The 23777-nt window shown below is 46.9% G+C and overlaps 1 protein-coding gene across 1 annotated transcript; it reads right to left on the reverse strand.

The window, feature by feature from the left end:
- Positions 1–1456: 1456 nt before the first annotated feature.
- On the reverse strand, positions 1457–23734 carry ZNF333 (zinc finger protein 333). Its single transcript, XM_038565378.1, is given in 10 exon segments — positions 1457–3518; positions 4801–4877; positions 5920–6015; positions 6454–6580; positions 7234–7322; positions 13538–13625; positions 14809–14925; positions 16871–16905; positions 16908–16952; positions 23515–23734. Coding segments are annotated over 10 exon segments (1992 nt in total). The 3' UTR covers positions 1457–2420.
- Between the last annotated feature and the right edge of the window lie 43 nt (positions 23735–23777).

The following is a 23777-nucleotide window of genomic DNA, read 5'->3' on the forward strand; positions in this document are numbered from 1 at the left end:
CGTAAAACTCTCTCCCTGTACTTCTGCTCCTCCCTCTTCCTCTCTCTCTTCTTATAAAACAAAAACCAAAACCAAAAAAACAAAAACAGACCCCTGCGAGACTGTGAGAACAGGTACAAAGGAAGAAAAGTCCCCTAGGATAAAGCACTGTGTATAGCCCCTGGATTTGGGAGCCAGACTCCATCACTTACCACCTGTGTGACGGTTAACTCACCTTGACTGGCTGGGCCTCAGTTTCCTCATCTGTAAACTGGGGATAATAATGGTATCTACCTCAAATTGTGGGAATAAGTAACTTAGAAGATTCAAAGCTTAGAGTAGCATCTACTATCTTGGTAATAGTAAGCTCCAAATGACAACTGGCTGTTATGAAAATGAATGGTTGAATATTCATCAGTAGGGAGAAAGATGGTCACTCTAAGAATAAAAGGGACAATTTGCTGGAAACATCAAATATCAAAAATCCTCTCACTTAATTTACTGCTTCAAAATATTTAAATTTAAAGATTGACAGAATTACAAGATTCATTCAGCAATCATGGTGGGAGAGCTTAACATAGCTGTCTCAGTACAGTCAAAGACAGATATGGACTGAATGTTTGTGCCTCCCACCCACCCCCACCCAAATTCACATTCTGAAGCCTAGGTCCCTCTCAGTGATGGTATTAGGAAGTGAGGACTTCAGGGTGATTAGGTTATAAAGGTGGAACCCTCATGAATGGGATTAGTGCCCTTATAAAAGACACCCCACAGTGTTTCCCTGCTCTCTTTCTGCCATGAGGACCAGGCAAAATGATGGCCATCTATAAATCATGAAGCAGGCCTCACCAGACATTAAACCTGCCAGCATCTTGATTTTGGACTCCAGACTCCAGAACTATGAGAAAAAGGCTCTGTTGTTTATAAGCCCCCAGTCTACAGTATTTTTGTTATACAGCCCAAACAGATTAAGATATTGATCAATATGCATAAATGTATAGATTTTGAAACACAAATCATATGCTCAATTTAGTGGACATATGTAAAATACAATGCACTGATTTCAACCATCAGTGAAGCATTTATGAAAACTGACCCTATACTAAGTCCATCAGTTAGATACTGCATTCAGCCATAATAAGCCAAACCCCTACCCTTTCCCACCCCTTCCCCAAAATAGCAATGTCATGTAGGGTATTATGCTGAGTGAAATAAGTCAATCGGAGAAGGACAAACATTATATGTTCTCATTCATTTGAGGAATACAAATAATAGTGAAAGGGAATAGAAGGGAAGGGAGAAGAAATGGGTAGGAAATATCAGAAAGGGAGACAGAACATAAAGGCTCCTAACTCTGGGAACCAAACTAGGGGTGGTGAAAGGGGAGGAGGGCGGGGGGTGGGGGTGACTGGGTGATGGGCACTGAGGGGTGCACTTGACGGGATGAGCACTGGGTGTTATTCTGTATGTTGGCAAATTGAACACCAATAAAAAATAAATTTATTATTAAAATAAAAAAAATAAAAATAAAAAATAAAATAAATTAAAAAAAAAAAAAAGAAGCGCATCTTTTTCATGTAAGAAGATGTCCAGAAACAAACAGTCCAGGGCAGCCACACAAAAATATCAACTGGGGAACCAGGTTGGTTGTGACTTCTGGCCATACTCTCTTTAGCCTGTAGCTTTTACCCTCATGGCCATGGGATGGCTCCTCAAGCACAGGACATCATATCTGTTTATACAAAGGGCAAGAAGTGGAAGGATCTGGCTAAATGTTCCTTTGCAACATCTTCCCAAGGAGTCACACCCAGTGACTTACACTTAGAATGGCCAGGTCTGAGGGACATGGCCTCCCCTGGCTGCAAGGACCAGGAGATAGAGGTTTAATAGTTCATGTTACCAATCTGAACAAAAAAACCTAAATGCTTTTGTAAGGAAGAGGGACAATTTTGATAGGCAACTAGGAAGATATGCCACTCTAAAACAAAACAGATACCTAACATTCAATAACATAAAGACCATATTCTCTGCTCGTAATATAATTAAATTAGAAACCGACAATAAAAAGGCAACTAAAAAAAAATTACCCATATACATATACATGCAGGAACTTTCCAGAAGGATAGAAATTTCTAGATCTTAAGTGGCGTGTTGGCTACATATACATATGTACACCTGTCAGAGTCCTCCAACTGTATACTTAAGATTTATGCACTTCACTCTAAGTAATGATACCTCTAAAAATATACTCATGTCCTGTTATTTTAAAATCTAATTACAAATAACTCATGGGCCAAAGAATAAGTGATAATAGAAACTAAGACAACATTCAGATTTCAACCAAAATGAAAATATTATACATCAAAACATGTGATGTGGTGAAACATGTACTATGGCAGATGATTATAGCCTGGAACGTATATATTTTCAAAACTTGGAAGTCAATCAGCAAGAGGCCCATCAAATGGATGGGACACTGTTAAAGGCAGACCACCATTCCTAACCTTCTCTCTCCCAGCGTGAATCCTTTTATGCACAGTCAGTGAAGAGCTGTGCCTGAAGGCCTTCTCACACTGGTTGCATTCATAGGGTTTCCCTGCAGTGTGGGTTCTCACATGCACAATAAGGTGTGAAGACTGACCAAAGGCTCGCCCACACTCCTGACAGGCATAGGGCTTCTTGCCGGTGTGGGTCCTTGTGTGTTTCCTGAGGGAGGAAGGTTCACTGAAGGCACGCCCACATTCCTGGCACACGTAGGGCTTCTCTCCAGTGTGGGTTCGCATGTGACTTTTGAGCGTTGAGAGGCGACTCAAGACCTGCCCACAGGTAGCACACTCATACAGTTTCTCCCCAGTGTGTATCCTCTTGTGCACATTCAGATGAGTGCTTGTCCGGAAGGGCTTCCCACACTGGTTACACGCATATGGCTTCTCCCTGGTGTGAGTGCGCAGGTGTGTCTTCAGAGACGAGTGCTCCCTGAAGGCTTTCCCACACTGACTGCATCCAAAGGGCTTCTCTCCAGTGTGAGTCCTCACATGACTCCTCAGAGACGATGGCTGATTAAATGCTTTCCCACAGTCCTTACATTCATAGGGCTTCTCACCGGTGTGGTTTCGCTGGTGCAGAATGAGGTTAAAATTCCTCGTGAAGGTTTTCCCACACTGGGCACATTCGAAGGGCTTCTCTCCAGTGTGAGTCCTCAGGTGGCGCCGCAGATTGGAGGAATACTTGAAGGCTTGCCGACACTCCTGACATTCAAAGCACTTCTCCGCAGTGTGAGTCTTCTCGTGCCTGATTAGGTCGGAGCTGTATCTGAAGGATTTCTCACATTTGTTACACGCATAGGTTTTGTCCCCACGATGGATTTTCTCAGGCACGATTAGGTGAGTGGGCTGGAAGAAGGATTTTCCATTCTCAGGGCATTCATAGTGGTCTCCCCCAGCGTGAATTCTCTGGTACTGGAAGAATGGTTTGATGCCATGAAAGGCTTCCCCAAATTCACTGTATTTATAGAGTTTTTGTCCAGTCTGAGGTTGCTCCTGTCAATTGAAGAAAAAAGGAAGACCAAAGGCTTTATTACATTCATGGACACTCTCCCCCAGCTGAATTATGGGTTGGGAAAGGGCATTTCTGTCACTGAAGCTTTTACCATTTTAGTGAGTCTGGATCATTTCTACCTTGAGTCCCTTCAAGTGGCCACTCTCCCACAAAGAGCTCATTTTCATTACTTTCATGTGGTCTCTAAGATGCAGAGTTTTGCTGAGTTAAGGGCAAATTAAGTTTTAAACATTTGATATCACTGGCCAGGGAAATACAAATCAAAACCACAATGAGATACCACCTCACACCAGTGAGAATGGGGAAAATTAACAAGGCAGGAAACAATAAATGTTGGAGAAGATGTGGAGAAAGGGGAACCCTCTTGCACTGTTGGTGGGAATGTGAACTGGTACACAGTCACTCTGGAAAACTATGTGGAGGTTCCTCAAAGAAATAAAAATAGACCTGCCCTACCACCCAGCAATTGCACTGCTGGGGATTTACCCCAAAGATACAGATGCAGTGAGATGCTGGGACACTTGCACCCCAATGTTTATAGCAGCAATGTCCACAATAGCCACACTGGAAGGAGCCTCGGTGTCCATCGAAAGACGAATGGATAAAAAAGATGTGGTATATGTATACAATGGAATACTAGCCATTAGAAATGACAAATACCCACTATTTGCTTCGATGTGGAGGGACCTGGAGGGTATTATGCTGAGTGAAATAAGTCAATCGGAAAAGGACAAACATATGGTCTCATTCATTTGGGGAATATAAAAATTAGTGAAAGGGAATAAAGGTAAAGGAGAGAAAATGAGTGAAAATATCAGTGAGGGTGACAACATGAGAGACACCTAATTCTGGGAAATGAACAAGGGGTAGTGGAAGGGGAAGTGGGCGGGGGGTTGGGGTGACTGGGTGATGGGCACTGAGGGGGGCATTTGGCAGGATGAGCACTGGGTGTTATGCTGTATGTTGGCAAATTGAACTCCAATAAAAAAAATTGATATCTATTCACATGTATGAACATGGCTGCTTGGGGGAACTCTGGGAAGATACATGCCTTGATTGACGTAGAAGGTTCTCCCCAACTCATGACATTCACAGACTCAAGAACCTGCTTTCCCTGGGTGAGCACCACTCACATTGAATCAATCAATCTCTCTCTCTCTCTCTCTCTCTCTCTCTCTGACCTCTTGTACTACTTTTCTAAACTACAGCAACCCCAGACTTGTCCTACAACAGAGGACCAATAAAAATCCTTGGGCACCTTACCCTTTTCATGCCAATGGATGAAATCTCCGCAAAAATATCCTGGTTGGAAATTGAATCTTGGGGTTGGAGTGGAGGTTCTGGAATGAGGAAGAAAAGAAAAATTCAGTGCACAGGGAAGGTAACTGTGAGGTCAAAGCAACCAAACAAGTAAGCAGGACACATGTAGGTTTTCTTTTTTAAAAACTGTTTCTGGGGGCACCTGGGTGGCTCAGTCAGTTAAGTGTCTGATTCTTGATTTCCACTCAGGTCATGATCTCAGGGCCGTGGTTTCAAGCACTACATCAGGCTCTGCACTCAGTGGGGAGTCTACGTGAGAGTCTCTCTCCCTCCCCCTCAGCCCCTCCTCCCACTCATGTACATGGGCTCTCTCTCACAAATAAAATTTTTTTAAAAAATAAATAAAGGAAAAATAAATAAATAAATAAATAAGTAAGTAAGTAAGTAAGTAAGTAAGTAAGTAAATGAATGGATCCCTGGGTGGCGCAGCAGTTTGGCGCCTGCCTTTGGCCCAGGGCGCAATCCTGGAGACCCAGGATCGAATCCCACGTCGGGCTCCCGGTGCATGGAGCCTGCTTCTCCCTCTGCCTGTGTCTCTGCCTCTCTCTCTCTCTCTCTCTCTCTCTCTGTGACTATCATAAATAAATAAAAATTAAAAAAAAAAAACTGGTTCTAACTATGGGAGGAAATTGTGAAGAGGAATGTATCAAAGAGTAAAGGAAATTTTAAGGTATTTGGCTATGTAAGGAGTCACATAACCATAGGAACAAGGAATGGAGATGATAGATAGGTTACGAGAGAAAGTTCTGTGACAATTGAGACTGAAATTGAGAGAAAGTATTAGCAAGAACATATGGTGCGGAGGCCCTGGATAAAGCATACACGTGCTATATACATATAAAAGACACACGTGATGAAATATGCACGTGGAAATGATAAATATGAAGAGTAAGTAGGACAAGTCATTCTAGGGTGCCAAAGTAAAGTATTAGAGATAAAAAGGAGAGGAGATGGACTCCAGGAAAGATTCCATCAAGGGCACTGAAAGTGTTTCCCTTACTGACAATTTCCAAACCTAACACTCATCCGAGCTGATGCTCAGATGATCTGCCTGCTGCTCACCTGGATGGGTTCCTGGGAAGATTCTTCTCTCAGTGGGCCACAGCTCTTCTCCTGGCTCCAAATGGGAAAACATACTAGGTTTGCCTAGCTGATCACCTGCTCATGGGGAAAGATGCAGGATGTGAGCAGACCATGCCTGCCATTAACCAAGGTCAATATTCTTAAGTCTTTAGGACCACTGGGGATGGGAAGAGCAAAATGAGCACACCTACATTCTCATGGGCATAGCAGAGCTCTTTCACTAAGGAACCGAAGTACAAGCTCCCTCACTGGGTCCCAAAGGACAATGGGATTTTCCAATACACAAAACCCAGGGCCTCACTCAGAGACACATGTGAAAATCCCAGAAACTTTTAACCATGGAGAAACAGAGCAGCAGAGAGATCTTCATTTCCACAGGGAAGCCCCTAGACTGCAAACACCATGAGAGCAGGATTTGTCTCTTTTTCACCTCTTGATTTCCCAAACCAGCACACTCCGGGAACCTGTAGGTGCTGCAGGAGTGCGCAGATGAAGTAACGAGCCTGGCCTTACCCACAGAGGCCAGGTTCCTATAATTCTCCAGCATCACATCTCTGTACAGGTTTCTCTGGGCAGAGTCCAGAAACATCCATTCTTCTGGGGTGAATAACACAGCCACATCTGCAAAGGTGACTGGTTCCTGAAACACATATCCATTACGGGTCAGCCAGTGGCCACCCCTACCAATAGTCAAGGGGCTGAAGAGGGGCCAGCCAGCCTAGAGAAAGGAGACCCATGCAGAGGATTCTCAGACAGAGTTCTGAGGTTTCTCAGAATATTCCCTTTGGCTCAGGCCCCAGAACTAGAACTCTCCTCTATCTACTCTTTTCTCCCTGAGGGACAGCATCCAGAGGTGTGGCATCAAAGGCAACTAGCCAGGAAGCCATGGCAGTTTTATTCCCTTCTGGCTCCAGGGTCCAGCAGACCTGAGCATGTAACAGGAAAGAGAGAAGTATTTGGTAAATGACAACTGTTTGCCCTGAGAGACCATGAAGACTGGGAGGTAAGGACAGTTACCTAGGAGGTTCACATCCTTGCTCTGTTTTCCCTCCTGACACTCAGCAGAATGAGGCACTCCACAATGAGGGAAGGTCTGGATGAAACAGTGAGAACATTGCCTGCATTGTCCCACACACCTCCCCCTCCGCTACAAGAGGTCCAGTGCCTGGAGGCCTGGAGGCCTGGAGGCCTGGAGGCCTGGAGACCAGTCCTGTGGGATTGAGAAGATCCAGGCCAAGGGAGGAAGACATGGGCCCAAGCAAGAAAGAAGAGGAAGAGGGATTTCTTACTTACCTGCAGACAGGTGATCAGTACCCCAGGAGCCACAGCTTCCTCCTCTGTGTTCTCCTTCTGGAGCCAGGCGGGGTCCTGCGCAAGCAGAACTACAGAAGATGGAAGCCATGTGGTCTAGTGAGTATACTCACAGGACCAAGTGCTGCCCACCCCGAGCGCAAGTGACACATGCACACACATATGCACATACTCACAGGGACCACACATGTATGGGAGACACACACACGCATTCACATGCACTTACATGCTTAGGCACATGTTCGCACACACACAAGTACACACACAGAATCCACACAGAGACACAAAACATACATGTGCATGCACATACACATACAAACAGGCACATGCACACAGCAACAGACACACAGATACACAGGCGCGCGCGCGCGCACACACACACACACACACACATTTCTTCTATTCCAAATCTCTGGAGTCACAGTCTCAATTCACCAACAGACTCTGGAGTTTCTGGGGCACCCCCCCACCGCCCCTTGATTCAGCCCTGGGGCAGCATTTCCTCCCTAGCTGCTTGGACCCTTCCTCTGCTCCACTCTGCAGGGCCAGGAGCACCCCAAGACGTACCACAAGTAGGGGACAGAGGAGCTGCCACCACCCCAAGTCTGTCGGTGAGAAGGCATCGTCTCCCCTTCCTGCCTTCAACTCCTCCATCCCCACGGGGCCCCTGGCTCCGGCCTATTACAGATGAGCAAGTGACCCTGCACACACACACCATCCCTTATCTCCCTGCACCCTCACCTCCCCCCATGATGGGAACCTCCCCGTCAGAAATTAACCCTCACCTAAAATATAATGCATATCACACAAATAAATAAAATAAATTGCAGATAATAAAAAAAGAAAACCTGAACCACATCCAATCTCTGACCCCACGTATTCCTGTCCAGGGACTGCTGTAACAAAGTACCGTAAACTGAGAGGCTGAAAGCCACAGACTGTCTCTCGGTTCTAGAGGCCAGAAGTCTAAGACCAAGGTGTCAGCAGGGCCGTGCTCCCTCTGAGACTGAGCAGAATCCCTCCTCGCCTCTCTCTGGCTTCTGGCGGTGACTCTGGAATCCTGGGTGCTCCTTGGCCTCAGCTGTGTCCCTACAACCTCTGCGTCCATTGTCATATGGCCATCTTCTCCCCTGCGTGTTCCTATCTCCTCCTGACACTTTCTCTTCTTCACAGGACACCAGTCACATTGGATGAGCCCCCCTGCCTCTGCCCATCCCGACCTCACCTTAACATGATGGCAGCCACAGAGACCTATTCTAAGTAAGGTCCCAGTCCCAGGTGCTGATGGTTAGGACATACATATACCTTTTTGGGGGCCCACATTTTAAGACAAAACACTCTGCTCTTCCTTCTACATACTGTTTTTGTTCCCTACCCACTGGTTTGGTGCGGGGGGGTAGGGGGGTACAAATGGTTGTCCATTTGCAACCAACCACTGTCTATTTCCTCACCTCCTGCTCACTCACGATCACCATTCCAAGGACAGGCACCTCACTTGGGCCACCACCACCTCATCCCTGATGAGGGTCTAGTCTATGTTTCTGGTCATCCAATTCCTCCACCTTGAAGCCCACCCTCCCCAGGCTTCAATGACCACGCCCCCAGCTCCGTCTCCTGTACGAGACCCTCACCCTTCTCAGTTCCCTCAGCCTCTGCCTTAGCAGGCCATCTCACCCACTCTGGGCATCAGTTCCCAACCCAGCCTGACCAGGCCCAAGCCCCCAGACTGATTCTCTCCCCTGAACTCCGGCCCCACCTCCACACCACCAGCTCATGTCCCCACTCATCTTTCCAGGGGATTCATCCACCATGAGCTGGGAGGCAGGGTGGCTGCCATCACAGACAGAGGCTGCTGTTAGGCCTTGAACTTGACCTGCTGGGTTTTGAGATTGCTTGGGACATGACCCCTTCCTTCTCTCCCTTTGAGAGAGGGAATGTGTACACTGTGCATGTCTCACCAATGTCTTTTGGAAGCAGAGGACTTGTTTTCTCATTTCACAGGTTCATAGATGAAGAACAATTTTGCCCCTGGGAGAGACCACACCTGAGTCTCATCCATGCCCAATTTAGATGATTCATATGAGGATTTGGGGGCTTTTGAGTTGATGTGATTTGAGGCTTACAGCTGATGCTGAAATAGGTAAAAACTTTAGGGGAGTCGAGATCATCTGAATGTATTTCGTATGTGGGGAGGACACAAATTTGAGGGTAGGGGGACCAGAGGGCAGAGCGTAATGGGTTGAGTTGTGTCCCCCAAAAAACTATGAAGTCATAACTCCCCAGTACCTCAAAATGTGATCTTATTTGGAAACAAGGTCTTTGCTGATATGATGAGCTAAGACAAAGTCACAGTGGAATGGAATGAGCCCCAAACACAGTATGACTGGTGTCCGAAGAAGAGAAAAGACAGAAGCAGGGACAACGCAAGGGCAGGGGGCAACATGACAACCAGTCAGAGATCCAAGTGATGTAGCTACAAGCCAAGGAACACCACGGATAGCCACCTGCCACCAGATGCAAAGAAGGAGACTCCCTACAGGCTTCACAGAAGCATGGCCCTGCCAATGCCCTGATTTGAGAATTCTGGCCTCTAGAAATGTGAGATATGCATTTCTGTTGTCTCATCCCTCCACCCCCCCCACCCCACCCCACCCCCGACCTCCCATAATCTTATTCTCAAAGCCTATTCTCCTTCCAATGTCTCTGATCTCAGGAAGGAACATCCCTGCCTCAGATGGGAAATCTCACCCTTGATACTCTGCTGACCCCAACAATTAATCCAAAAAAAACCCACCTCTGATGATGAGATGATGGCATCTCTACAGGGAACACCCACCTCCCCCCCACTCCCACCCCACACCCCTTCCTCCTACCCCTGTCCCCACCATCGCTAATGCCACATCAGGCCTTCCCCTTTTGAATCTACAGAAAAGTCACTCCCTCAGAGTGCCTCCCCTCCCCAGTATCCTTTTCTCTAGAAGGACCCTCCCCCTTTCCTCACAGCCCCTACCTATTTGTAATCATATGGTTATTGGCTTCCTTGGGCATGTATCTTCTGCTACCCTCATGGGATTGGAAGCTTCTTCAGAAGGACAAGCCTGGGTCCCTTCCCTTTTACACCCCACCCCACACTGTGCTTGGCACATGAATGCTCTGGATTGTCTGGTAAATGAAAGCATACAGGATTCACCGAATTAACTCAACCAACCTCCTGCATATGTCTTAAATCACTGCACAGCTCCCTACCATGTAGACAAGAATTAACACAACAAGCCTGACTGCTGGCCCCTGGGAACAAGGATTTCCAAAGGGTTCCCACCACCCTAACTGGTAAGAGGGTCTCAGTCTGCTTAAACTGTTTCTACAAACACTGTGGTTTATACTGAACACTTGCTTTCCTTCCAGAAGTCTGGTACATGCTGACAGGAGTCAGGTTCTTGTTGGGCAGAGGGTGGTAACGTGACCAGCCCCAAGTGAAAACCCTGGGCACCAAGTCCCTACTCAGCTTCCCTATAAACATCACCTCACATGTGTTGTCACAGCTTGTTGCTGGGGGTATTAAGCAAGTCCTGAGTGACTCCACTGGCCGAGGACTCCAAAGCTTGTGCCTGGACTCCCCCAGACCTCACCTAATGCTCCAGTGGACTCAGCTCTGCACCCCTTCATTGTAATAAATCACCACCATGAGTACAACTGTGGGCTGAGGCTAAGAGTCCTAGCAAATGGCTACAACCAGTCGTGGTCTCAGGGACCCTGCCACACCCACTCTGCACTCATCACTGACCTAGGCCACTACCACTCCATTCCTCACTGCTTCCAACCAATGCTCGGATCCTCCCTGAGGCCCCACCACCTTCCAGGTGCTGGAGGGTTCTACTAAAACTGCAGATGCATGAACAACTCACCCAAACACATCCCTGGCTCCTGGAAGCCTAGGCATGTAGCCCCTGAATGATTCAGAGCCCAATCCTCTCCAGTCAGCTCACACCACTCTCCCCTTCCCTATGCTCCCTTCAAAGAGCCTTCTGTGGGCACCCTGGGTACACCAGGCTCTCCGCCTGCCTCCCACCCTGAGTAATCTTACACATGCCATTCCTTGGCCTGAAATCCTCCCCCCAAACCTTCTCCAAACAACTCAACACCTTGCCAAGCTAAATGATACAGGAATTATCAGGGTCTAAGCCAATACTCATCCCCCAGGGCACATGTGGCAAAGTCTGGTATCTCAGTCAGCTCCACTACATAACAAAATACCATCAATAGGGCAGCTCAAATGGTAGAAATTTACTTCTCACAGTTCTGGAGGCTGGAAGTCTGAAAGCAGGGTGCCAGCACAGTTGAGCTGGTGAGAGCTGTCTTCCTGGCTTGCATGCAAAAGCCTTTTCACAGTGTCCTCACATGGCAGAGAGAGCTCTGATGTCTCTCCCTCTTCTTGTAAGGACACCAGTTCTATGGGATTGGGACCCCACTCTTGTGACCTCATGCAACCTTAACCACCTTCTTAAAGGCCCAGCATCCATCCAATACGGTCACATGGGAGGTTAGGACTTCAGTATATGATCTTGGGGGGGAGGGGATGCGGGCAGGGACCAGCCACAACTTCTGGAGACATTTTCAGCTGTCATGACTAGGGGCTTTTATAGGCTTGATTGTGTCCCTCTAGAAAATTCATAGAATGAAGTCCTAATTAACACCCAATACCTCAGAATACAACCATATTTGGACATGAGGTCTTTATTTTTTTTAAGATTTTATTTATTTATTCATAGACACAGAGAGAGAGAGAGAGAGAGAGAGAGGCAGAGACGCAGGCAGAGGGAGAAGCAGGAATCATACAGAGAGCCTGACGTGCGGCTCGATCCAGGATCTCCAGGACCACGCCCTGGGCTGCAGGTGGCGCTAAACCGCTGCACCACCGGGGCTGCCCTGGACATGAGGTCTTTAAAGAGGTAATTAAAATGAGGTCAGTTGGGTGGGCCCTAATCCAATATGACCGGTGTCCTTATAAAAAAATAAAATTTAAAATATGTACACATATAGAAAAAGAAAACACAAGAAGATAACCATCTACAAGCCAAGGACGGATGTCTGGAATAGATCACAGCCCTGAGAAGAACCAATCCTGCCAATCCCTTGATCTTGGGCTTCTGGCCTCGAGAACTGTGAGAAAACAAGCTTTTGCTGTTGAGCCACTCAGAGCGATCCTTTGGTATGGCAACCCTGGGGGACGAATTCAGGAGGCACTACTGAGTCTAGTAGGAGGTCAAAGATGCTGCGAAATGTCCTACAATGCCCCGAATGGCCCCATCAGAGAGATAAGACCTCCATGTCAGTAGTGCTGCAGGTAAGAACCCATGGTCTAACTTCAAATTGCCCAAAACTCCTCTCTGCCCCCCAGATAAAATCCTTGTGTTACACACTTCCATTGTATTCTGGACTTCGTTGAAAAATCTGACCACCCAGGCAGACTGTGAGCTCCACGGGGAAGAGGTCAATGTTTCGTTTGAGATTGTCTCCCAGTGCCCACCTCATCACAGGGTAGCCAACTAGAGCACTTGGAAGAGTACTTCAAGAGCACAGGGTACTCCAAGTACTTCAACAGTACCTCAAGTCAAAGTCTTGCCCAGAAAGCTTACCAAAAAGACATAGAAAAGCAGCACATCACATAATCTAAGAATTAGATTCTTTCCGTCAATCATATAAAAGATTCCAAATGCAAGACTGGATGATACTATTCAGAAACAAAATATATTACTCTCACTAGAAGACAAGACGGAAGGAAATAAATGCCTTGAAATTAAAGCTAAGATGTTATTTATCCTCCAGAATTAATTATTTTCCCCCACTGCTCAGGACAGGTGGCTTGTTTTAACCTCATTCTTTATAAAGCTCAGTTAAAACATATGTCATTTACAGTAAATTCTTTATAAGCTCATTCTTTATAAGCTCAGTTAAAACATATGCCATTTAGAGTAAATTCAATAGTCACCTTCAGCACCAACAAAATTGCGGAGAATTTAACCTTGCCCACAAAGAGGTCTGGACTTTGCCACAGCTGAAGGGGGGGTCTGCTCTTTCTTAACAGAAAGACCAAAGACCAGAAAAGATTCCTAGCCGTCAATCCTGAAATACTGCCCTTCCTCCTGAATGCATAAAGAATGGTGATATGACTTTACATATTCTCTTCTTATGGTACAGGGAAAGGAACGGGGGAGATGCACGTTCCCAAACACAACACAGCATGGCAGGTCTCCCAGGCCACCGATTCCACTGGGTATTCACTCACCAGAACCCCCAGCCATCCCCAGCTCAGGGACACCCAGTGGAGGCACCGGCATGGCCACCCTCTGAATCTGCAAGGCTGCCTTCAGCCCCTAGACAGAGAGACAGGAACAGATCAGAGTCACACAATCAATGGCATCTACTCACAGCTATATTCACCCTGACTGAATTTGCAAGACTGACCCTGCTCTGGGCAGCACACTGAGAAAATTGAGACATGCCCAATATAGCCTGTCCAGACTAAACCAACTCATGAGTACAAAACTAATCACTGTGCTAGAATTTCAACTCCAAAATGGGGTGGGGAGGGGGCCCAAGTTGAGGGAGGCAACCCCTGAGCAGCCTCCAGCAGTGGGGAAAAGGCTGGAGGCAAAGAGAGACGTGGATGGCCAGCAGGCTGATGGGCGGTGGGAGGACACAGAGGAGGACCTGCACACACGAGGCTCAGTCAGTAAGTCATTCCCAGGAGGAAACTCTGTGGTAGGAGAAAGAATCTGAACGCTCCTCCTTGGCTGAGCCTTCAGGAAAAGGTGTCTGACCTGACTTGTATTTCTAAGGGATGTCTTTAGACTCTGTGTCCAGGGTGGGGCCCAGTAGAAATGGGAGCCTGTAGGGAGCAGTTCCAGGGGTCCCAGAGAGCTAACAGTGGCTCTGGGCAGGGTGGCAGTGGGGACAGCAGGAGCAGTCAGACATAAGGCATACTTTGGGGGCAAAAGTTTGCAGGACTTGGTGATGGATGTGAGGAAAATGTGGCAGGTCCCTTGAGGCAGATGATGGACAGAGGCAGGTAGGAGTAGCCCTTCTCCCCGGGTTGGGGTGGGGTGGACTCAAAGCACTCCTCAAAGTGTCCTTCTCTGATCCTCTCTCTCCACCTCAGGATGGAAACATAGGGCCCTGAGCTAAGAGCTCAGTCACCAGTCTGGACACTCTCCACGCAGCCCTGGGATCATAGGACCACTCACTGCTGCAGGTTTCAAGGCCATGTGAGGAGTGAGGGTGGCAGGAATGGTGGAGGAAAGGCTGGACCAGGGGAGGCAGGGCCATGGCTCTGGGTGCTAGTTCCTCCCCCTGGCCAGCACTGGGCCTGCCACCACCCTAGGGACACAGAAGTGCTGGGGCCTGTTCAGTAGCCTAGGCCTCCAGCCTGTCCCCAGGTCCCAAGAGTTGATCCTAAATTCTTCCCTCTCCTCCTGCCACCCCATTTGCAGAAATCCTGAACGCCCAGCCTTTCTAGTTGGAGCTGGGCCCTCACAGTAAACATCCCTCCAGGCTTACGATATATCCAGAAGACCAAGGCGACACCTGGAGAGCCAGCCGGTCCTCTGGAATTGAAGGTGTCCCCCTGCCTTCAATTGTGGGTCTGATCTGCATCCTCAGGTCCGGCCCTGGCCCCTAGGAGAAGGCACAGAGGGGACTGAGCAGGACAGAGGTAGCACTGAGGCTTCTCTGGGCCTGAGGGCCCAGCTTTGGGGTAGTATCATCAGGAGGTGGCATGCAGGTCTGGCAGCTTCAGACCTGGTAACTACCCCCTACTCCACTGTGGGAACCAGCCACTGGGGGTCTCAAGGACTCATCATGCTGCAGACACAGAGCTGGACTCGACCCTGTCTGGTTCTGGGGGGCCCTGGCTGGAGGTTAGATCACAGGCCCTCAGAGGCACTACAACTTGCTTTACTGAAGAAAGGCTAAGAGCCCTTGGTTCTGAATATGAATGTTGTTCTGTGTTTGTCCATTTGGCAGCCATCAATCAGAGGACCAAACTATTGACCAGAGCTGTTTACATCTGCACTGCCATCCACAGCCCATCCTCTAAATTCTGGCTATAGCCAATGCTCACACAAGCCAATTTCTTCCTGCTCTGAAATAGGGTGGAGGGGACACGGCATGGGGGTAGAGGGCTGGGCCTTGTACTCCCTCCCGGGGCCCATCTGCTCATCAAGACATGGGGGGCAGTGAGGGCCTGGAGTACCTGTGTTTGTGCCTTCACCAAACAAGCATTAACAAAGGGCTCTATAATGATGCAAAGGCTGCTCTGTGTGGGGTTACCGCAATGATACTGACACATGAGACCCCTGCAATCCAGCAGCTCCAGTATTTTCAGGCCTCAGGGCCTCAAAAGCAACACACCCTTTCCCAAGCAGCTGCTGGAGGACATTCTCCACCTAAACAAAAATGTGAGCCAACGGTGAGGAAGACCTGGGCAGTGAGGAGTGGTCTCAGCTGCCCTGGGGTCTGATGCAAGCCATGCAGGGATGAGGGTTTGAGCTGCCCTGCAGCCCACACCAGGCTGTGCAGGGCTGAGGCTCCGCATGCTCAGAGCAAAGCACTGAAACAGGCCTCCACCATCCAGGCCCTGCCACCCCATCCACTGGGCTGGTATCTCTGACACCTTGAGACTGACACCATCCATGACAGAGATGGAGGGCCACAGATTGAGGGAGCCCAGAGATTTCACTGGTTCTGGGACAAACAGGCCCAGCTTGAGGGTGAAACTGGACTCTGGACATCCTTCTCTCTAAACCCTAACCCTCACCTTTGAAATCCCCCAGAACGGGAACCCGAACCTTGCAAAAGACCTATGGTTAGAGGAGGCAGAAACTCAGGGCCAAAGTGGGGGTAGTGGGGCTCAGTGTGCTCCCTGGTGCACCAGAACATGCCAGCCGCCCCTGAAGGCTTTTCCACACTTTGAAAAGGGCTTATTTCCAGTGTCGGATCTCGACTTGTCTCCTAAATGGGGAGAAATACATGACAGCTCTCCCATGTCCTTTACAATCAGGGTGACCCTCTCTCCCAAAGATCTCTTGTCAGGTCTAGGTTAGAGTTCCTGCTGAAGCCATTCTGGAAGCGGCTGAATCATCTCTCCTGGCAAGGTGTGCGTGACAACAAAAACCTCACCAACACCGTAGAGCACCCAAGGCTGTTCCCCGTCCCGTTGAGGCACGCTTCCAGCATATTCAGAGGTGCGCCTTGCTTAGGTGGGTTGACGGTTCAAGGATGTGGAGAGTTTTCTACCATTTTGTGACTTCCATGGAGCTAATCCAACAGGCAGAAGAGTCCCATGACTGCTGACAGGTAAATCATACCACACAGTATCGATGTCTGACTCACACCAAAAGCAATGTTTACTTGAGGCAACGCTCGAGGAAGAAAGGATTTTGAGAGACAGACAACAGGGTTTGCCCAAATTCACATGTCGCAGCCACTCCCCTCAGACCATGTGGGAATGTCTTGAGCCAATGTCCCAAATGTCTCCCCAGCTCTGGTGTGCGTTTCCAACTCCCAAATTCCTCAGCTTCTCCTAAGGGAAGGAACAAGGATAATCCCCCATAAACCTTACCATTTGCAGATCATGGGATGAATCTTCCTCCAAATATCCTGCACAGGAGTAGATGCTTTGGATTTAAGTTGAGATTCCCAGTCTAAAATGAATTGGGGGGGAGGGAACGAAGTTCTTTCAGAAATAGTGATATGAAATTGACCAAGTTATTTATTTATTTGTTTATTTATTTATTGTTTTAAAGTACTCTTTTTTAAATATTTACCCTAAACTTGGGACAGCACTAAAAGGGAAGAAGACATCAAGAGCAAAAAAAAAAAAAAAAACTCTGAAGAGCACAGCTGTGTGCGGAATCTGGCTGACAGGAGTGTGGAGGGTGGAAATGAGAAACTGTCTTCCTAACTCGGGGAAATGAAGAAGGGGTAGTGAAAGGGGAAGTGGGCAGGGGGTTGAGGTGACTGGGTGATGGGCAATGAGGGGGTCACTTGGCGGGATGAGCACTGGGTGTTATGCTATATGTTGGCAAATTGAACTCCAATAAAAAAAAATAAAAATAAAAAAACCTGCTACTTGTGGGAGAGAAGGGGAATTGCTGTAAAAAAAGAGAGAGAGAGAGAGAGAGAGAGAGAGAGAAACTATGTCTTATGTGGATTAAGACAGATGTCACTGGAAAGATTGCCATATCAAAGAAACAAGAAGCAATTAGACAAAGAACACACAAAGAAATGTTCAATTTCAAGAGGAACTGGACAGTAAGTGTGAGTTATGATGTGCAGCAAGAGGAACCCTCATCCACTGCCAGTGGGAATGTAAAATGGTGCGTGCACCTGTCTGAGAAAGAAGTTTGGTGGTTCCCCAAAAAGTAAATGAGCCAGCCACTCCACTCCTAAGTGTCAACCCAAGAGAACTAAAAACAAATCCAGATAAAATCTGGTACATGAATGTTCACTGCACTATTCACAAGAGCCAAAAAGTAGAAACAAACCAAATGTCTATCCACAGATGAACAGAAAAAATGTGATCTACTCATATGCTGGAAAAGTATACAGCCATTAAAAGGAATGAAGCTCTGACACACTACAATGTGAATGAACCTCGAAAACATCCCACTAATGAAAGAAGACAGAGACCAAAGGCCACATGTTGTATGATTCTCTTTATATGAAGTATTCAGAACAGGCAAATCCATAGAGAGAGAAAGCAGATGGGAAAGGGGGGTGACTGGTGATGGCAGCACAACTTTGTGAATATACTGAAAACCAGTGAACCGTATGTTTAGAGAGTGGATTCTATAGTATGTGAATATCTCAATTAAAAAAAAAAAAAAAAAGAGGGCAGCCCTGGGTGGCTCAGTGGTTTAGCACAGCCTTCAACCCAGGGTATGATCCTGGAGACCCGGGTTCGAGTCCCACATCAGGCTCTCTTACAGAGCTCTCTGTGATGATGGGAATGTTGTATGTCTGTGCTTTCCAAAAAGGCAGCCACCAACATGTGTAGCTATTGAGCACTTGAGAAATGTGGGTCAGGCAACTAAGAAAAGGAGTTTCTAATTTAACTGAATTTTAGTTAATTTAAATTTATACAGACGAGTGTATTTTGGTAGGCCTCACAAGGGATGGTCCTGGTGTAGAACTCTGCTGCTGCCAACTCTTTAGAGTCAGACTGCAGACAGTCTGCAGTCAGACTCCAGAATTAGGTAGAGAGCCCTGGGGTCACTGTGGGGACCCTCCTCCCAACCCACCTCCAGAGGTCAGGCACTGAAAGAGGTCACCAGGTTCCCTGGGGCAAGGCCGAAGGTGCTCCACACTCCTCCTCCCCTTTCTTTCCTCAGTTTGGTGGGGGAGCGAGGAGAGAGGGAACAGGGCCCAGAGCACATAATCATTCTCCCCTCCCCACAATGATCCCGACTCCTCCAGTCCCCTCACCATGACACCAACGCCATGATTTAAGGTCTCATTAAGTGTCCTCCCTGCAATAAAAGAGGCTGAGGTGGGCAGCCTGGGTGGCTCAGGGTTTAGCGCCGCCTTCAGCCCGGGGTGTGATCCTGAAGACCTGGGATCGAGTCCCACATCGGGTTCCCTGCATGGAAACTGCTTCTCCCTCTGCCTATGTCTCTGTCTCTCTCTCTCTCTCTGTCTCTCTCATGAATAAATAAATAAATAAATCTTTTTTAAAATAATAATAAAAATAAATAAAAGAGGCCGAGGGGGGGAAAAAAAAAAGAAGAAGGGGAAGGGGGGAGAGGAAGGGGGGATGGGGAGAGGAAGGAGGGGGGAGGGGGAAGCAGCCCCTGCACAGAGGTTTGGCCCCTTTGGTATTTCCACTCCCATGGGCCTCTAGCAGGGCAGCCCAGCGAAAACCCTTATACAGAATCTTTCCCAATAAGCAACATATTGGGCCCAGAGCCAACTTCCAGACCACAGCCAATGATCATTTCTCGTGGTTCCTCTCACGTAATAAAAAGATTATTTCTCCTCTTATATTCTCTCAAAATACCTCTAACAGCCTCTACTTTTCCTCCACTGCCTCTTATCAAGGTGTGATTTCTAATTTATTTATTTAGGTGATTTTGCCTCTCCCTCTCCAACTATAATGTACATTCCCAAAATACAAACCTCTGTCCACCTTTATCAAGACTCCAAATCCTGCCACTAGCATAGCACTTGATACATACTAAGTACTTTACAAATGAGGGGTTGGCAAATTTTTCTTTAAAAGACCAGATAGTTAATATCTTAGGATTTGTGGGCCAAATGGCCTCTAAACCAGCAATTTAACTGTGATTGTAGCACAAAAACAGCCACCGACAACATGTAAACAAATGTGTCCCAATAAAACATTTTTTTATGGAAACCAGCACTGGGTCAGATTTGGCATGGTTTGCCAATCCCTGCTCTGTAACATGTGATAGAATACATAAACCATCAACCAAATTCTCTCAACTGCACCTCCTACATGCCTCTCAAACATGCCAACTTGGCCAATCCCACAATCATCATCAGGCCCCAACTACCAGCATGAGTCCTGAATTAATTCTAACTCACATATGGACTCTCCAGACACCTCATTTATGGCCAATTAAATTTCAATTCCCAGTACTAACATATATGGACTCTCCATATCTTCTTGTCCATCCTAAATGTCATGCTCAATCCAGGCCAGGTGTTTTGTCTAAATCGCAAACAAAATCATGTCATTCCCCTACTTAAAACTGATTTGGGGGGAATCCCTGGGTGACTCAGCGGTTTGGCGCCTGCCTTTGGCCCAGGGCGCAATCCTGAAGTCCGGGGATCGAGTCCTGTGTCAGGCTCTCGGCATGGAGCCTGCTTCTCCCTCTGCCTGTGTCTCTGCCTGTCTCTCTCTCTCTCTCTATCATGAATAAATAAATAAAATCTTTAAAAAATAAAAATAACATAATAAAATAAAATAAAATAAAATAAAATAAAATAAAATAAAATAAAATAATAAAATAAAATAAAACTGATTCGGTGGTAGGGCACCTAGGTGGCTCAGTCAGTTAAGTGTCTGACTCTCAATCTCAGCTCAGGTCTTGATCTCTGTGTCATGAGTTCAAGCTCCATGTTGGGGTCCACCCTGGGTGTGGAACTTCCTTCTAAAAAAAAAAATTAAGTTTAAAAAAACTGATTCAGTGGCCTTAGAACAGGTCCAAAGTTTACCACAGCTTTTAGGGCCCTACACACCTCTCCAACCTGGCTCATCCAATCTACACTTTGTTTTCTCTACTTTAGCTGTCCCTCTTTTCTCAACTCCTGAACACGCCAGGCCTTGTCTTGCTGAGAGACTGTGCATCCGGAATGTTCTCTCAAATCTCCTCCCTACTCTTACTCCAGAGTCTGAACCCTTGTCTAGCTATATGCGGCTCATTTGGGGGATTCAAACATTTGTCCCTTGTAAGAGGTTTTTCCTGACCTCCTCCCCATGTTCTCCTGTTCCATGTTTCCATATCACCCTGATCGCCATTAATTTAAGGTAGAATAAAACCTCCACAGAGGCAAATATTATATCTATTTCAGTCACATTGTTTCCCCTCTGTACAAGGCCCAGTTCATAAAGGGCATCCCCTATGGAAATGTGCCAAACAATCCACATTCTCCAAGAACAATACAGCAGAGACAGCCTAAGAAGGAACTCAGCTGCACAGACACACAAAACAACAAATGTAATACCACAAAATCAAAGATTAAAATGGGCCTTCATATAAGATAAATCAACACTAGACAGATGTCTTTAAAAAACAATGTTAAAATCAACAAAACTAAAAGATAACCTAAAGATATTTGCAAATACCATATCGAATAAAGGGCTAGTATCTAAGATCTATAAAGAATTTATCAAACTCAACACCACTGGGTGTTATACTATATGTTGGCAAATCGAACTTCAATAATATATATATATGTGTGTGTGTGTATGCATATATTAAATATATATACAATAATATATGTATTAAAATTTTTTAAAAAACACCCAAGAAACAATCCAGTCAAGAAATGGGCAGAAGACATGAACAGACATTTATCCAAAGAGACCTACACATGGCCAACAGGTACATGAAAAAATGCTCCATAGCATGTCACCAAGGAACTACAAATCAAAACCACAATGAGGTATCACTATACACCGGTGAGAATGGCTAAAATTAGCAAGACAGTAAACAACAAATGTTGGCGAAGATATGGAGAAAGGGGAACTAACCCACTTAGTGGTGGGAATGCAACCTGGTGCAGCCACTCTGAAAAACAGTGTGGAGGTTCCTCAAGAAGTAAAAATTAGAGTACTTTATGATCCAGCAATTCTACTACTGGGTATTTACCCAAAAGATAAAATGTAGTGAAATGACGGGACCCCAGCACCCCAGTGTTCACAGCAGCAATGTCCACAATAACCAAACTGTGTTAGGAGCTGCAATGTCCTTTGACGGATGAACAAAGAAGATGTGGTCTATATACACAATGGAATATTACTCAGCCATCAGAGAGGACGAACACCTACATTTATGTCGATGTGGATGGAACTGGAGGGTACTATGCTGATGCTGAGTGAAATAACTCAATCAGAGAGAGACAATCATCATATGGTTTCACTCATGTGGAATATAAGAAATAGTAAAAGGGACCATAAGGGAAGGAAGGGAAACCAAATGAGGAAAAATCAGTGAGAAAGACAAACCATGAGAGGCTTGGCTCTGGAAAACAAACAGAGTTGCTGGAGGGGAGATGGGTGGGGAGACAAAGTAAGGGAGTGAAGGGCATTAAGGAGGCCATGTGATGTAATGAGCACTGGATGTTGTACTATATGTTGGCAAATTGAATTTAAATTTTAAAAAAGAAAGAAACAATGTTAAGTCTTTCTAAAAAGACAGGACAGAACCTGTGCTCTTTTTGAAAACAAGCACCTCACTTGTAAAACTGGTATCTGATGTCTACTTTTCTTCCAGACTTCTTTTCTTCATTTCTCAAAAGTTAGTTTTAACCCTATTATTTAAAAAAAGACATCCTATTTATGGCCAACTCAATTTCACCTCCTAGTACTAACAAAGCTAGATCACCTTTTTTTTCCTGAAGTCCCATATGTTTTTAAGCCTGGTGGTGATTCATCCACCAAGGCAGGAGCTTCCATGAGAAGAACTGAATAATATTCCTTTTCCTTGATGGTAAGACTTGTGACATAACTGGGAAATAGCTTTTCTTAAGATACTCTCATCTTGCAGTGAAAAACACTGATGCTCACAGACAAATTAAAAGCTCTTTCTCGGGTAGCCCGGGTCACTCAGTGGTTTAGTGCCACCTTCGGCCCAGGGCATGATCCTGGAGACCCGGGATCGAGTCCCACACAGGCTCCCTACATGGAGCCTGCTTCTCCCTCGGCCTGTGTCTCTGCCTCTCTCTCTCTCTCTCTATGAATAAATAAATAAAATATAAATAAATAAATAAATAAATAAATAAATAAATAAATAATAAAAGCTCTTTTAAATGGAAGAAAGGAAGGAAAAAGAAAAATGAAAGGAAAGCTCAGTTAACAGGCTCCAAGCTAAGGGACTACAAACCATCAGTCACCAAAACAAAACACAAAAAAATTCTTGTCATCTAATTCATCCTTTGATAAAGGGTACAGGCCATTTTTTAAATTCACTTCACAGGGACCCTTGGGTAGCTCAGCGCTTGAGCCTTCCACTTAGTGAGTGATCCCAGGTCCTGTGATAGAGTCCCGCATTAGGCTCACCGCAGGGAATCTGCTTCTCTCCCGTGAAGAAAGAAGGAACGAAGGGAGGGAGGGAGGGAGGGTGGGAGGGAGATAGAGAAAGAGGGGAGAGGGAGGGGAAGGGGAAGGGGAGGGGGGGGGAAAGGAGGCAGCCCAGGTGGCTCAGCGGTTTAGCGCCGCCTTCAGCCCAGGTCCTGATCCTGGAGACCTGGGATTGAGTCCCACGTCGGGCTCCCTGCATGGAGCCTGCTTCTCCCTCTGCCTGTGTCTCTGCCTCTCTCTCTCTGTCTCTATGAATGAATGAATGATCTAAAAGAAAAAGGAAAAAGGAAAGGAGAAAGGAAAGGAATTCACTTGACAAGTCACTCACACCAAACGGCACATGCAGACTCAGACCTAACTTTCGAGTTGCAGAGCCAGAAGACATGAAACGTTCCCACGAAATAAAACGTGAGTTCCTAGTAAGCAGCTCCCTTGCATACGGGACGTAGGGTAGGGCCCTACAAATCCGGGAGGACGGGTGAAAGCTGGCCGGGCCGTGGCACCACACTCCTGAGCTGCGGGACCTGGACTGCACTCCGTGATTTCCCTTTCGAGGGATGGGCGACAGTCCTGCCAGCCCGGACAGCGGGTACCTGAGGGCAAGGGGCCGGGCCGAGGGTCGGGGGTGACGGTCGGGAGGCCGAGCACCGCGGGCCCCATCGCGGCCCGGGGAACACCACGGGGAGGAGGGGCCGCAGCCCGC

Source organism: Canis lupus, chromosome 20 (assembly GCF_011100685.1).
Source record: "Canis lupus familiaris isolate Mischka breed German Shepherd chromosome 20, alternate assembly UU_Cfam_GSD_1.0, whole genome shotgun sequence".
Lineage (NCBI taxonomy): Eukaryota > Metazoa > Chordata > Mammalia > Carnivora > Canidae > Canis > Canis lupus.